The sequence below is a fragment of the Taudactylus pleione genome, unplaced genomic scaffold (genome assembly GCF_031769625.1).
Source record: "Taudactylus pleione unplaced genomic scaffold, aTauple2 ptg000092l, whole genome shotgun sequence".
Lineage (NCBI taxonomy): Eukaryota > Metazoa > Chordata > Amphibia > Anura > Myobatrachidae > Taudactylus > Taudactylus pleione.
The window spans coordinates 8,773,468-8,791,039 of record NW_028284494.1 but is presented as its reverse complement, the minus strand read 5'-3'; the positions used below and the strand labels follow the sequence as shown (position 1 = coordinate 8,791,039).

At 46.1% G+C, this 17,572-nt stretch overlaps 1 protein-coding gene across 3 annotated transcripts in view; it reads right to left on the bottom strand.

Moving 5' to 3' along the window:
* ARL15 (ARF like GTPase 15) overlaps positions 1–17,572 on the bottom strand; it is a 384,574-nt gene that overhangs the window by 184,729 nt on the left and 182,273 nt on the right. For all 3 annotated transcript variants that reach the window (XM_088469486.1, XM_088469484.1, XM_088469485.1), the window contains one exon: positions 14,781–14,989. In XM_088469486.1, coding sequence (XP_088325612.1) covers positions 14,781–14,989 — 209 coding nt within the window. The remainder of the gene's footprint in view (positions 1–14,780; positions 14,990–17,572) is intronic.

Sequence of the window (17,572 nt, the reverse complement as noted above, 5' to 3'; positions counted from 1 at the left end):
TTGTTCTTAGAAATGAAGGCTATTCCATGCGAGAAATTGCCAAGAAACTGAACATTTCTTACAATGGTGTGTACTACTCCCTTCACAGTACAGCACAAAAAGGCTCTAACCAGAGTAGAAAGAGAAGTGGGAGGCCCCGGTGCACAACTGTGCAAGAAGACAAGTACATTAGAGTCTCTAGTTTGAGAAATAAATGCCTCACAGGTCCTCAACTGGCAGCTTCATTAAATGGTACCTGCAAAACGCCAGTGTCAACATCTACAGTGAAGAGACTACTCCGGGATGCTGGCCTTGTAGGCAGATTGGCAAAGAAAAAGCCATATCTGAGACTGGCCATTAAAATGAAAATATTAAAATGGGCAAAAGAACACAGACATTGGACAGAGGAAAATTGGAAAAAATTGTTATGGACATACGAATCAAAGTTTGAGGTGTTTGGATCACACAGAAGAACATTTGTGAGACGCAGAACAAGTGAAAAGAGTGCATGACGCCATCTGTCAAGCATGGTGGAGGTAATGTGATGGTCTGGGGCTGCTTTGGTGCTGGTAAAGTGGGATATTTGTACAAGCTTAAAGGAATTTTGAATAAGGAAGGCTATCACTCCATTTTGCAACGCCATGCCATACCCTGTGGACAGCGCTTGATTGGAGCCAATTTCCTCCTCCAACAGGACAATGACCCAAAGCACACCTCCAAATTAAGCAAGAATTATTTAGGGAAGAAGCAGGCAGCTGGTATTCTGTCTGTAATGGAGTGGCCAGCGCAGTCACCAGATCTCAACCCCATTGAGTTGTTGTGGGAGCAGCTTGACCGTATGGTACGCAAGAAGTGCCCATCAAGCCAATACAACCTGTGGGAGGAACTTCTGGCATGGGGTGAAATTTCTTAAGATTACCTCAACAAATTAACAGCATGAATTCCAAAGCTCCGCAATGCTGCAAAGGAGCATTCTTTGACGAAAGCAAAGTTTGAAGGACAAAATTATTATTTCAAATAAAAATCATTATTTCTAACCTTGCAAAGGTCTTGACTATAGGTTCTATTCATTTTGCAACTCATTTGATAAATAGAAGTCAGTTTTCATGTAAAAATATGAGATATGGTAAGAACTTACCGTTGTTATCTCTATTTCTACGAAGTCCATAGGGTTCCACAGGATACCTTGGGTATAGGTGTGACGTCAGTCGCAGGGCACCAAAGAGTTAAGCTTTCAGCCTCCCAGGATGCACTAGGTCCCCCTCCTATACCCCGCCCCCGGGCCAAGGCACCTCAGTTAGTTACCAAGCCATAGGCCGGAGGAGGAGAAGGAAGAGAGAGAACAAAGATCTGGACACATACAAGAATCACATTCTCACCAGAGGGAGACGGAAAACCGGTGACCAGAGCAAAGCCCATCTGCAGCACAGGTGCGACAGGGCGGGAGTCCTGTGGAACCCTATGGACTTCGTAGAAATAGAGATAACAAGGGTAAGTTCTTACCATATCTCATATTTTCTACTTCAGGGTCCATAGGGTATCCACAGGATACCTTGGGGATGTCCCAAAGCAGTATCCTTTAAGGGTGGGGACGCTCCTGTGCAGAAAGGAGAATCCGCCGCCCGAAGGAAGCATCCTGAGAGGCGAAGGTGTCAAACCTGTAATACCTCACGAAGGTATGGACAGAAGACCACGTAGCAGCCTTGCAGATCTGAACTGCCGAGGCACCACGTCGAGCTGCCCACGAAGGACCCACAGACCTAGTGGAATGAGCCTTCAGAGAAGGAGGGACCGGTAGGCCTTCATGAAGATAAGCTTCAGAAATAGCCATACGGATCCAGGCTGCCAAAGTTTGCTTTGAAGCAGGCCAACCCTTTTTACAGAAGCCATAGAGGACAACAAAGCGTCCGACTTCCTAAACAAAGAAGTGCGGTCAACATAAGTCCTTAAGGCCCGCACAACATCCAAAGAGGCCTCACCCACGGAAAGACCCGGTGAGTTAAAGGCCGGAACAACTATTTCCTCGTTAACATGAAACTGGGAAACAACTTTGGGAAGAAACTCGGGCCGAGTGCGGAGCACTGCCCTGTTCCCATGAAAAACCAAGAAAGGGGGTCTACAAGAAAGAGCCCCTAACTCAGAAACACGTCTGGCTGAAGCAACGGCCAGAAGGAAAACAGTCTTAGCTGTTAGCCATTTAATATCCACTGAGCCCAGTGGTTCAAACGGCGGTCCTTGGAGAGCCCTCAGGACCACAGCCAAATCCCAAGGCGCCACAGGTGGAACAAAGGGCGGCTGAATACGGAGAACACCTTGCATAAAGGTGCGCACATCCGGGATTGTAGCAATCCTACGGTGAAACCAGACAGATAGGGCCGAAACCTGTACCTTCAAAGAAGCAAGGCGAAGCCCATGATCTAGTCCCGCTTGCAGGAAGGCGAGAATCCGAGACAGACGAAACTCCCGCGGTGCATAACCTCTCGGTCGACACCACTGGAAGAACGTATGCCACACGCGATGGTATATCCTCGCGGAAGACGGTTTCCGAGCTCGTAACATGGTACGCACCACAGAGCTGGAAAACCCCCAGGACCTTAGCATGGCCGTCTCAACAGCCACGCCGCCAAAGACAGCCGAGTCAGGTCCGGGTGAAGACAAGGACCCTGAGACAGAAGGTCCGGTCGTAGCGGCAACCGCAGAGGACTGTCCACGGACAGACCCTGAAGGTCTGAGAACCAGTGCCGTCTGGGCCACGCGGGAGCTATCAACAGGAGCGTCCCTCCTTCCTGTTTGAATTTCCGGATTACCCGTGGAAGAAGGGAGACCGGAGGGAACAGGTATGCGAACCTGAACGTCCACCGGACGGACAGAGCATCCACCAGAGACGCCCCTTCGTCTCTTGTGCGAGACCCGTACACCGGCAACTTGTTGTTGTGCCGGGACGCCATGAGGTCGATTTCTGGAAGACCCCACCTGTCCACCAGTAGTTGAAAAACGTCCGGGTGCAGGGACCATTCCCCTGGATGAACGTCCTGGCGACTTAGAAAGTCCGCCTCCCAATTTAGCACTCCCGGGATGAAGACCGCTGATATGGCCGGAAGATTGCGCTCCGCCCAAACCAGGATCCGAGAGACCTCTACGAGAGCCGCCCGACTGCGAGTTCATCCTTGCCTGTTTATGTAGGCCACGGTGGTAGCATTGTCCGACTGGACCTGCACCGGGTGACCCTGGAGAAACCGCTGTACCTGCAGGAGAGCATTGAAGACCGCACGGAGTTCCAAGATATTTATTGGAAGCTCCGCTTCTGTCGGTGTCCACCTGCCCTGGAACAAGTGTGGACCCGAAACTGCTCCCCAGCCCCGAAGACTGGCGTCCGTTGTCAACAGGACCCAATTTGGAACCCAGAACGGACGTCCCTTGTTGAGGTGGGTCGTCTTTAACCACCACGCAAGGGACAGGCGAACCTCCGGGGTGAGCACAATCGTCTGGAACTTCAGAGACTGAGGCAGCCCGTTCCACTTGGACAGGATCAGGTGCTGCAGAGGTCTGGAGTGAAACTGGGCGTATTCCACCATGTCGAACACCGACACCATGGAGCCCAGTAACCTCATCGCCGAGTGTAAGGACACCCGGCGGCTGTGCAGACAACTGCGCACCCTTGACTGTAAAGCAGAGATCTTGTCCTCCGTCACGAAGATCCTTTGCTGTCCCGAGTCCAATAAGGCTCCAAGATGCAGAATCCTCCGAGACGGGATTAGAGTGGACTTCTGCCAGTTGATTAGCCAGCCGTGCCGTTGCAGCAGTGCAATGGTCAGGTCCAAGTGGTGTAACAGGAGCTCTGGAGATCCTGCCACCAATAACAGGTCGTCCAAGTACGGCAACATGCGGACTCCTTGCAGCCGCAGAGAAGCCGCCATGACCGCCATAGCGTCCTGTATGTCCAATGACACCATGTAGTCCCCACGTTCCAGCGCCAGAATGATGGACCGTAGGGTCTCCATCCGAAACTTCGGGACCCGCAAAGACTTGTTGAGTGCTTTGAGGTTGAGAATCGGACGATATGACCCATTGGGTTTCTGTACCAAAAATAGATTTGAATAGAAACCCTGGCCCCTCTGGGAGAATGGAACAGGCACTATAACTCCAGCCTGGAGCATAGTGTGCAATACCTTCCGCAGCTCCGTAGCCTTGTTCCGGTCTGATGGTAGACCCGTGGTGAAGAATCGAGCCGGGGGTCTGTGCCGGAAGGAGAGGGCGTACCCGTGAGAGACCACCTCCAGAACCCAAGTGTCTGTCGTAGTGAACGACCAACACCGGGAGAACTGCAGCAGGCGGCCTCCCACCCTGGGATCCCCCAAGGGGAGACCCGGACCGTCAGGCCGCAGGCTTGTCATCTGGCTTGGGGGCCGGACGTCTGGTACTCCATGCCTGTTTCCGGGGCTTGACCGATTTCTTAGGGCCAGCCTGTCGAGGAAACGACTGTGGTTTGGGCCTGCCCTGGGCCCTAGATGACCGAAAGGATGATGGTCCAGAACCAGAAGGAGCAGCGGCCGACGGGAGACAAGCAGATTTGGCTGCCGCCAGCGTGGCCACAATCTTATCCAGATCCGGACCGAAGAGAACTTCTCCGGTAAACGGCAACGCTTCCAGACCTTTCTTGGATCTGCGTCCGCCTTCCAGGATCGCAGCCACAAGGTGCGACGAGCAGCTACCGCTGCTGAAGAAATTCTAGACACCAGAGTACTAATGTCTAGAGCCGCCTCGTTGATGTAGGTGGCCGAATCACGGAGATTGCCAATCAACTCCGCCTGTTCGGCTTGACAGTCGGATTCAAAAGAAGCCTCTAATGAATCCGCCCAGCGCTCCATCGCTCTGGCAACCCAGCAAATGGCCATAGCCGGCCGTGCTGCCCCCCCTGCAAGGGAATAAGCGGACTTCAGGCAGATTTCTACCTTGCGGTCCGTAACATCCTTAAGGGAGGACATGGATGGCATCGGCAATGTGGCACTACGGACAAGACGGGTCACGTGAGAATCCACCTGTGGAGGGGATTCACACTTAGCAAAATAATTATCCGCGAACGGATAAGCCACCGCCAGGCGTCTCTGCGGCTGGTATCTTTTGCCAGGTTGTTTCCACGCCTCCTCTAAATGGTCCACCAACTGACCCGAAAGAGGAAAGACTGTGGCATCGCCCTTCACATCTTTGAAAAAGGCATACTTAGATTTAGCCGCTGGGGGAACTTCGTCCTCAATCACCAAGGCTGTGCGGACCGCCCGAATAAGTCCAGGAATATATACTTTGGACTTAGCATCAGCGTCCTTAGTATGGAAAGGTTCCTGATCGTAAGGATCCAGAATCTCCCCATCATCAGACGTCCCTTCGTCATCCTCATAAGGAGCGGACAGAGACGCCACCGGCCTTTTATGAGGCCGCATCACAGACTCCCCTTGCAACACATCCGACAAGTGCTGTACAGAACTCGTCAGGGAGTTAACCCACGCTGGCTCCTGAGAACCCGGGAGCGGGGAAATAGGGAGACTGTGGGGTACCACCAATTGTCGTGGGAACCCCTGCATGGGTGACGACACCACAGACTGCTGGGACAAACCCATCGGAGTAAACGCGGGCTGCGGAGCTAACTGGCCCACTAAAGCTGTTAACGCCTGAGCGAAACAAGCCCAGGGCGGCTCCTGTACCGGTGCTGTAACCGTAATAGGCCGCGCCATGGACAAACACTGCCGGCAAAGGCCCTCCGCGCTACCCTCCCCCTCCGCTAACGGTACTTTGCACGTGGTACACTGTAGCCGGAGGGGAAAATCACTTTCAGACATGATGGCACCACGTATGTGACCTCTCTCACCAATTAAGTATTAAATAGGCGAGAGACCACCCTGCAGCACCGCACCGCAAGGGCTTTAGCAGAAAGAACAGGGACAGTAATAAAGCTGACAGTTTAGAGAAGAAAAGTTACAGGCAGCGCTAGCACAGTCACATACAATGCAGAGAAATAACACTTCCTGCACTAACAGCGCTGATCACTCAACTACACAGACACAGGGCCTGGTAGGACACAGCGCTGCATACACAGACCTGAGCCACAGCGGAGGAGAGGTATGCGGGGGGACCCAGACCACGATGCTTCCTTCCAGACTTCCAGCAGCGTTCACCATGCGTTGCAGAGAAGATGGCCGCCGAGGAGCAGAGAGAAGCTGGCCTGGGGGAGGAGCGCTGACACAGGACCAGTCAGCACAGTGCAGAGAGGGCTGTGTGCAGCGGGGGAGGCGCCGGCTGTGAGACAGGGAAGGCGCGCTCCCCTGGCATGCATTTAACCCCTGGGACGCCGCAGCGCTACCACTCTGCTGCGGTCCGCTGTCCCAGGGGGTAGTGGAAGCGCAGGTTGGTCGCCTGGCTCCACGCTGCAGCCAGTCCCCAGGGAGCCCCCTGCCTGGGGACTTAGGACCATGTGATCAGCGGGGACCCACCGCGGGACCCCGCTGCTTACCTCTGTCCCCCTTGAATCCGGCCATGGTCCGGAGCATCTGGGGTCACCGCTAGCTGTGACCCCAGACGCCCACCAGCATCCCCGGATCAGTACCGGCGTTCTGGTACCGGCGGGGTGTAGGGAAGACAGCATGGACGTCAGGACTGACTGTCCATGCTGTTCATCCAGATGTGCAGCCACAGCTGCATGAAGAAAAAGCTTCAGGGGCTCTTCTAGCCCCCACTCCAACAGGTGCACCCGACTCCGGCCGGGCACCAAACTAAACTGAGGTGCCTTGGCCCGGGGGCGGGGTATAGGAGGGGGACCTAGTGCATCCTGGGAGGCTGAAAGCTTAACTCTTTGGTGCCCTGCGACTGACGTCACACCTATACCCAAGGTATCCTGTGGATACCCTATGGACCCTGAAGTAGAAACACAAAATTATCTGGGTGACCCCAAACTTTTGAAAGGTAGTGTATATATACACACACACTTTATTTTTTATTTTCTGCACACACACACTTTTAGCACTTACAGAACACATGTACCTAAGTCGCCTACTACTATAGATTTTTGGTATAAAAAAAAAAAGAAAGGAAAACAAAATCAGTCTCTTAGAACACAAAATTTACAACATTGCTTGGTTTTGCGCATGTAAACAAATGACATGTAAAAAGATTAAACGTCTAGGCCAGTGGCGACACCCTGGGGTGCCTCGGGACACTTTCAGGGGTGCCTCAGGTTGGTGGTCCAGCATCAAATCAAATTCTTTATGGTCAATGTAATCTAATTATGTGGGCAAACAGATGCGCAAACCTGTCCAATACTATATAACCAAACCTAAGGATGACAGGTGAGCACAATTTACTTCACTGTACTACTTTATTAATTTTTTTCTGAATTTCGCAACAACCTCCTTTTGGCTTAGGGGGGCTGTGAAAATACTGATACTCTAGGGTGCTGTGATTCAAAAATTTTGCGAACCACTGGTCTAGGCAATAGTAAAACAAACATCCCTTAGACGTCAGTGGAGCATGTGCTTCACAAGTGTGCAGCAAAGTTAGCTCTCCCGAGGGTGTAGATGTTGCCGATGACCCACAGAAAACGTGTGAACATAAATCCACAGAATAATTTAGTGTGCTCGGCTATCTTGGTACCACTATTCATCCTGCAGACAAGAGTGGAGAATGCCCTGCCATTTATTCCTTAGAGGATTGGCTAAAAAAGACCACACAGAATTTCTTTAGGAAGATATAATAGAGACTGCCCAAGACATTACCTTCAATGCAACAAGTTTGCATTGTTGAGTTAACTTTTAGCTGCTCTACAAATCTAATCTTTACAAGACCTGACCAAAAAAATAAACTATTTGGCTTTTTACAGAATAGGTTGGAGCATCAAAGATGCAAAAAAAACCAAGTACAGGCTGAGCGCTTCCCTGTGCGTTAGTAATGCATTTTCATCATAACACCCATTTATTTGAAACGGTTTAGAAGCTGAAAGCCTCGACTGAAGGCTAGGTAAACACTTCTACGAAATATAATAATTACAAAAAAAAAAAAAAATTAAGAATTGTGATATATGTAATGTGCTGCACCTGTCACCAGCAAACTCCAAGTGGCATACAACAGAAATTCTATAAGTAGTATAGACGGGGTACACTATACACAGTGCAATATTTTATTTATTTACGGTAAATAATTTCACAGGAGTATAAAAAGACAAAGCTTAGCTGCTGTACAAGTTTTCTAAGCGTCCTGGGATGGACTCGCTTAAACTATCCAGCAACCCATTCATATTTACATATTTCATTGCAGAAAGTATTATTATTCATGTTTTGTTTGCTTTTTAATTATATATATATAAACAAAAGTTTCTCCTATTTCAACCCATACAGTAAATAAGTTGTAATATCTAATGATCTGCTTTTTTTTTAATCATGTGCAGTCAGCTTTGAAAGGCTAACTGGCCCAATTAGATTGATTAACCTGGTTTGTAAAATAACGGAAATTAAGCATCAATTTTTTTTTAGTAATCTTAATAAAAGGATGAGATTTAATTAAAGGTTGATCTTACGAAGATATAAAAAAAAAAAAAAGAAGACCATAATGAATTCACCACGCACAAAAACGCTAACTTTTAATTTCTATTGAGTGCTGATTCTCCCATTTACTGTACTACCTTCTCTAGCCTATGGGGCTGACTACCCCTATAATAGCTGCTCTGGTGACAGCACAACACATCTCTATCATCTTAGTATCCCCACCAATAGGGGCCTTGGTTGTAATCGAACCCGTGACAACAGTGCTGTAAGGCATACTTAACCAACCACTGGGCCACCAGGCTGCTCAAATGAGATCAATAAGTACGTGATATTACTGCGATATTGTGTCCCCCTAAAATAACAGGGCAAATATACACTATCTAGCCATAAAATAGGGGGCGATTCAAATCAGCGCGATTTGAATAGCAGAAGAAAGGGAGTTTTCGTAGCTATTCAATTGTTACCATCGCGCCTCGCACTTAGTCGGTAGATGCTAGATACAGCGTATTAAGCCGGGAGTTAATTAGCTGTAACCGGCATTCTCCGTCTCAAGTGCCGGTTGCGATGCTGCTTGCGCATTCGCTAAGCCGGAAAACTGTATCGTGGCCATAGTTTAGTCGGATTTCTGCTCACACCTCAGGAGGGTGTGAGCATAAATCCTCTAGTTGGGAGATCACAGCGCAGTCAATTCAATAGCTGCGGGAACTACTTTCCCGGAGCTATTCAACATCGTGATGAATTGAGTCATCCCCAAATATCTGTAGTTAATAATATAACAGGGAGTAGCCAAATTGCAAAAAGTAAAGTATCATCCGTAGACTCCTAGAGGTCAAATAACCATGGCAAAATTATTGATCAACTTTATCAAACAATAACATTTCAATCGAAAATCGAAAATTTGTGAACCCCTCCTTGTTTTATCCAGTATAGAAACTGTTATAGAACAAGCTTAATTTTTACGGCACTTTAAGCATATCAACAGATCTGTTACAGAGCCTTTCACGTGTGATGGAATACATGACATTAAAACTAAAAACAAAATCACGAGTTTGAAATTTGACCATCTGCAGTGAATTAAAACCAAAACTCATAATGTTGGCTCTCTCACTATGTGGTATAATTTTCTCCATCTCCTGTCATCAGATTAATGTCCAATATAGACATCTTTTATGTGTGTCTGTACAAAATTCTGCTTGGCAAGAAGACCATTAGCTAAAATTTGTTTTAAAAAGTTAGCATTAAAAAAAATAAAAAAATAAATCGCAAAATAACATACTACATATTATTTGGGATGGTGGAGTTTAGTTTAAAAAAAATAAAAATAAATATAATAATTATATTATAATGCAATGCATCTTCTGATTTTTCCAGAAACCCGTGATTGTCTGGACCAATATAAAAGTGATATTCCAGGCTCCAACACAAGCTCTGTAATGGAGAATGTAAGAGAAGATTATTACTCCCTACAATATGGTGTTAAATTTCACAATCCAGCCTGAAATGTCATGAATATTGTAAAATAAGATTAAACCTGCGTTATGGTGTTGACAGACTTTGGAAGCTAACGTGGGCACACGATGCAGTGATTTTGACCTGCAGGTCCAATTTGCGTAAGTACAATGAATCACTATTTAATTTCAGAATATTTCAATAGAAAGTCAGCCAGTAAAAAAGCCAAAAGCAAAATTTCTAAATCTAAAGTCTCGCTCCACACAAATAATTCATTAATAGAAAATGTTTTTATTGGAGTACATTAAAGGTTACCACAATTCTTTTTTCAAGAAATTATTTGTAATAATCGATCTATGAGCCCGTGGATGTCTTGTTTAGGAAAATGCTTACTGTATTTGGCAACACAGTGGACAGCATTGTTGTCTCTCAGCACTTCAGTCATGGGTTTGACTCCAACCAGGGCCCTGAGTGTTGTTATTTTCACGCTCCCAGTGCTTGCGTGAGTATCCTCCAGGTACTCAAAAATGCATAACAAGGAATTTAAAGCCCTTCACCTAATAAGTTGTCTGAACACTGTTTCGGTGTCAATGAATTTAGAAACAAAGCATCAGAAAATGGTTATGGTCTGAGTTAAGAAATGCACCAATGATTTATATATAATTAATTAAATAGTTAAAAGCTGACAAATGGATTTATAAATACATGAATAAGCAGTTCCATCCAGCTCGTCAAAATGGCTTCAGATATACTGTAACTATTAACCTTCCGTAAACCAGGTGGAAAAAATCAACATGGCGAACCATGTGTGGTGTCTCATACACCATGCTATACTTCACCATACGTATACTAATTTAGTACAACAGTAATTCCAACTGTCATAACATTGATTCTGCTCCTTTACGTCATAAAAATAAAACAAAATAATGAAAAGGGAATAAACTCTTTAATCTTTTAAAACAACAAAAATAAAACAATTTTTTACGAACTAAACTTAAGTCTTCTAGTAACAACTTTTTTGAAAAAGTGCTGCATTGCGAAGTTGAGAGGACATTTCAAAGTCTATATTATTAAAACCAAGCATAAGACAGTAAAAATATCAAAATATGTATTAAAAAAGTAATTAAAAAAAAAAATATTGTAAGCCGAACCCGGTGGGGCATGAGATGCCCACACACACTTTACACACGTGTACTTGCTGCGCTAGTGCTTGCTGCAGTAAGCCGCCATTACTACGCAAACTGGCAATGTCGCAACTCCAGTTGCACGAAATGGCAATTTGCACACAATATTTTATTAAAAAGTTATAAAAGAGTTGAAATCTTGCTGGGGTATGAAACAATCATGGAAGAAAATCAGTCAGGAATAAGAAGTGCACCACTGGTAACAGAAGTATGAATAAAATAGGTCATTGCTCTGCCCTCGCCCTACTTTTGCTGGGTACCCATTTTTCATGAGTACTAAAAAAGGAGGCAACACTATCCTTCGGTTTTGAAACCGCGCTGCACTCTCTCACTGTCATGCATAAATGATATGAAAACAAAAATATATTACGCCAAGATTAAGGTAGTAAATTTAATAACAGTACTTCTTGTTACATAATTCAAATATATAATTTAACATTGGAAAAGTATTTGCAATTGACCATGACAAAGAAATATTCCAGTATTACAGCACTGTGCAATAACTTTTTAGTTAAAAATACAATAACTTAAAAAAAAAACTCAAAAGGGAGTTGTCCTACTATTCATACAATAGGAATGTAAGCTACCTTATACACCGCATGATAAAATTATAGGGCTATACATTGCTGCCAAAATGTAGTTTACAATGCTTGAAAGACTACTTTGATTTATAGCAAGGATTTATTGGGTGACAGTTAATGTTGCAAAGGGAAAAGTAGATTTCTATGTCTAAATACACACATCTATTTACAGTATCTACTATCTACACACAAACACTGAAGTGCCAAAAGTCATGGGATAGATGTATCGAGCAGGACACCCTCTAGCCCGGCAAAGTGCAGCAACTTGTGGCATCAATTCCACAAGTGAACGGAAGACCTATGGTGAGGTATTGACCCAATGCAGTCTGGATAGCTTCCCACAGCTCCCTGATATTTGTAGGTGCAAGATCTTACGTGTGAATGGATCTCTCCATCACGTCCCATAATCGATTGGGTTCATGTCGGGTGAACGTGGTGGCCACAATCGATTGGGTTCATGTCGGGTGAAAGTGGTGGCCACACCATTTGTCGGAACTCTCCAGATTGCTCCTTGAAACCATTCTGGACAACTTGGGACCGATGACAAGGTGCATTAAGCCTGCTGGAATATTCCATCATTGTGGGGGTACTGCAAGGGCTGCAAATGACCATCATGCAATGCAACAAAGTGGTTACTGGTCAATGACGTGTTCAGACGGACCCAACCCATAACATGTGAACATAACCAACCCCATTATGAAACCACCACCAGCCTGCATGGTGCCTTGTTGACAACTAGGGTCAGGGCCGTAGCTAGGGTAGTGCAGCCGGTGCCATGGCACAGGGCAGGGGGCTCTGTTTGGGCCTGTCAAATTTCTGTTTATTATCATTCTTGCTTGTAGCTTCCTCTTATTTCATCCTCAGCATCTCCTGGCCTCTCCTATCTCTTCCCTGGCCCTTCTCCATGAAGCCATGGCCCTTTTTTGGGTGCATTATTTCCCTTTGAAAAATGAGGGGGTCGCCAATGCTCTTTCTGGCACAGGGCACCAAAAAGTCTAGTTACGGCTCTGACTAGGGTGCATGGCCTCATGGGGTCTGTGCCACAACCGAACGCTACCATCAGCCCGAAACAACTGGAACCGTGACTCATCGGACCATGCCACATTTTGCCAGTCTTCCCAGGTGAGGCGGTGTGTCTGGTGTCGTAGTGTTAACAGGGGCACTCTGGTGGGTCTTCTGCTCCCATATCCCATGGAAGCTAAAGAACGCTGCACTGACCTGCTGAATGTGCGTCAGGTACCTCTGCATTGAATGTGGATGTGATTTGAGCCAGATTGCTTGTCTGTTAGCACGGACAATTCTGGTCAGACGGCGCTGATCACGATCATTAAACACCCGTGGTTGGCCACTGCGCTGTCGACGGCGGGTGGTAATGCCTTCCATGAGGTATTCCCGGTACACATGACACCATAGATCAAGGAATGTTTAATGTCTGCACAACTTTGCAAATGGAATGTCCCATCCATCAGGCACCAACTATCATGCCCCATTTGGACTCCGATAATCCACGTCGCCTTGCCATGAGCAGCCAAGCCTGTGTTCAAACTGATTCACGAAATGTCAGATTACAACTGATGCAGGTCTGGGTACTTCCAAGATGTCACAATACGGTGGCACTGGTTCTCCACTGGTTCACTTCTCCACACTTTTCACTGCTTGATAAATAGACCCCTATGTGCTGTACCGCAACGACCCATCACGTACATCGCATGTAAACGTGCAGTATGTTTCTGTGATGTCACTGTATATGTATGCATTTCTGTTTAACATTTTTTTTTCTTTCTAAACTGTGTGGCTTTCAGTTCCACTACGCATGTATTTCCCTTCAGACTGACCTTGTGAAGTGGTAAGCTAACCATTATTGCACTGGAGCAGTATCATCCCCAAAGACAGCAGTCTCAGAGAGATTTTGTAGGTAAATGGCAGTGACTGGTGATCTTCTATTGCTGCATTTAACACGTCCCATTTTCCTACTTGGAACCCTGAGTAAAATGGCCCCAGTTTCTCTCTCGGTGCAAATAACAAAAGTACTGTACACGCTACTAGGCTAGTAGCAAAGGATACAATTAGAATAATGTTCACCGATTGGCTAATGGCAGATGCAACATTCGTATGCTCTGATTCATTGCCCGATTTGCATATGTAACTTCCCGGAAACTGTTTTGTGCAGGTCCAAAGCATTACGACCAATCAAAAGCCGATAGTTGGGAATTTAACCATCTGGGACAGAAAATCCATTTGATTGGCACGTGATTAGCATCTGCGGGCATTCAGCATCGGCCAAGAGGAAACAGTGAGGAGGGGAGGGGGGGAGGGGGGGAGGCGGAGATGTACTAAGCTTTGGAAAGTGATAAATTGGAGAGTGATAAACTATCAGCCATTCAGCTCCTAACTGTCATGTCACAGGCTGTGTTTGAAAAATGATAGGAGCTGATTGGCTAGCAGCTTATCACTCTCCAATTTAACCCTTTCCAGAGCTTGGTACATTCTGCCCCATAGGGCCATATATTGATCAAATCAAAAGATAAACCAGGTATATGCACATACAAACTCATTGCCTCATTTTTGCCTCTAAAACTGGAGATAACTATGATTTTCACTTAATTTTATTTGGAGAAGAGACTCACAAAAAATAATCAGCGATGACCTAGAGATGTTGTTCAGGATATGAAATGAATTCTTTATATTTTCACTTTACTATACTGTACTATATATATATAATCAGGATGAGTGCATGCATCAATATCCCTGCCGCCCACCCCTCCCAACAATGAAAATTTAATTTATTTTATAATCTAAATATAAAAGAAAATATTTCTAAATGTACAATTCTGATATCCAAACTGTGGTGTAAAATGAGCTGATGGTGGACTGAAAACCAGTATAGGTGATCATCTGCGATGCACCAATGCATTAACCCCATATCTATTGGCAAGTGTAACGCGGTCTCCACTGAGCCTTCATTTACAGCTTCCCCTGCGCCATTCCCTTTTACCACTTACCGTACACGGCAGTACAAAATGTTGGCTGATTTCCTAATCAAGTGTGATAGAGCCTACCTCCTGTAAGGAACGTGCTGCCGGCTTGTCCTGGTGATTGGCCAGTATTAAGAACGGTAAAGTGCATAGTTGTGGGTGCTGTAGGGCTGAGTGCAGCTCATTCCTGGCAGTTTCGAGGTCATCTTCAGATGATGCACTGTCAAGAACAAATATTACTCCTTGAGATCCTTGGTAATAACGACTCCAGTATTTCCGGATATTGGTTGCTCCTGTAAAATACAAAATTAAATATTAGCATATAACCTAGCTGAAAATGTAACAATCATGTATACAGAACAACAGATGATTCTCAGCACCTCACGTGGGGGAGATGTAGCAAGCCTTAGAGAGAGTTAAAGTGGAGAAGTTGCTCAAAGCAACCAAATCGGCTTCTGTCATTTCAAAGACTGTGCTAGAGAAATAACAGATAGAAGCCGATTGGTTGCTTTGGCAGGGCCGAAACTAGGATTTTTGTCACCCGGGGCAAGGCCATAATTTGGCGCCCCACCAAAAAAAAATACACAACATAGGGGACGAAAAGGGTGTGTAGTTTTGTGACACATTATGCCACAGTAATACCCTTATAACACATTATCCCACACAGTAATGTCCCTTATAACACATTATGCCACAGTAATGTCCCTTACAACACATTAAGCCACAGTAATGCCCCTTATTCATTATGCCACAGTAATGCCCCTTATTCATTATGCCACAGTAATGCCCCTTATTCATTATGCCACACAGTAATGTCCCTTATAACACATTCTGCCACAGTAATGCCCCTTATACATTAAGCCACAGTAATGCCCCTTATTCATTAAGCCACAGTAATGCCCCTTATACATTAAGCCACAGTAATGCCCCTTATTCATTAAGCCACAGTAATGCCCCTTACTCATTAAGCCACAGCAAGGCCCCCTCCACATTATGCACAGTAAGGCTCCTTACACATCCCCCATCTCCCTTCTCTTACTTGCCAGGGCTGTGCGTTGGATGAGCTCGGGTTGGCCATACGCTGAGGAACTGTCAGTACTGCCATCATTGTAATGTGGTGCCGCTCGTGAACCAATTGGAGCTCACAGACCTGCAGTCTCTGCTGATTGGCTGCCGGTCCGCGAGCGCCGATTGGCTTGCGACCGGCACCACATTAGACTGATGGTGCCTCTCAAGGTCGGGACACGGCTCCAAACCCACAAGAGCAGCAACCTAGCCTCCCGGCAGCCTCTCCCCGGCACCCCCTCAAGCCCGGTACCTGGGTCACGTGCCCCCTTAGCCCCCCTTCCCTAGTTGCAGCCCTGGCTTTGGGCAATTTATCAACTATATCTCTCCACCTGAGTGGTGCACTTCAAAAAGTAACTTGCTGGGTAAAGGAATGGCAGATGACCTTCCAAATTCAGAGGTCTAAAAGGCAGGATTGGGGTGTGGCTGTGCTATACAAGGCATGGACACAGCCGGGTAGGTGTGACCACATTCCTGGTGGGTGTTTTTTTTTTTTTTTTTTTTAAATAGAATATTTTTTTTTTATGCCGTATGCCAGGGAGGCAGCAGTGCAACACTTCCCAGTCCCCAAAACCGTGACTGTCCTGCCAAAACTGGTACTGTTGGGAGGTATGATGTGGAGACTTGAGTGTGGGAACTATAGTACTTCCATATCAACTGGCACAACATTGTTCGAATCTCATAAAAGCCTTAGAAATATTGGCAGTTGGTAAGCAAAGAAGCAACACTCAGAGCCAGTCCGATTCTGCAGAGACTAAAAAATTCCCGGCATGGGACAAATGCACAAAATGCAACCATGGGATTACAATTGTGGAAGTAACTTAAACATTGGGTATAGTGTTGTGCACCTCACTATTAGAAGGAAATAGGAGAACTTGAGAAGGGTTCAGACAGGTCTTACCCCATTAGTAAATGGAAGAGTTAAATTATAAAGAGGTCATTATACCTAAGTTTGTTTCCTATGGAAATAAGTTTCTTTGAGATGTTACAGTGATCGCAAAATATGCGCTATAGTGCGTTTTTACACGCTACAGGCAGTTGCAGACCCGATTTTAAAAACTGAACAGGTCCTGCAGGACATGCTGTGTGGGGATGTGCTGTGTGCAGCAACCAATTACCGCCGGCGGCGTCTTCTCAACCAATAGCCGCCGGCGTCTCATCAAACCGTCCCCGCAGTGCAAGGTCTCTTCTCCAAATCTCTGGCTACAGCAGATAAGTCTGACCTGTCAGTCAGTCACCGGCCGGCCCACCACACTCCGACCTTTGACTGTCAAGCCTCACCCACTGCCCGAGATCAGCAGCAGTGAAAGCAGCGTCTCCACCCCACATCCCCCTGTCCCAGGTCGGACTCAGAGTGACGCCTGCATGCGGTTATTCGTTGTTGGAGAGCAGAGAGCTGATCGCAGTGCGGTGACTACAGGGGGCCCAGCTCATAGACCGCACTATTACAGAGTGGTGTCTCAGCAGGTATCTGTCCTGCCAGCCTTAATTTGCTCCAATTATAAATATAGTGGGTTCTGGTACACTGGCACTGCAGTGATCCTACACTTGTTTTGGAAACCACTGGGCACAAGAGTTGTTCAGACTCAGGATTAATCAATATAAATAAATTGGTTTAGTGTCCAGCGCTCACCTATATGTGTCTGTATATGTGTCACACTATAGATATAGGTTATCACAGGAGTCTTCAGTATTTAAAATATCTAATTTATTTGTTAAACTAATTGGAGTCACATTGCTCCATCATACCAATATATGTCTCTTAATCAAGAAATAATTATAAAATGTAGCTGGGGGTGGTTGAAAGTGAG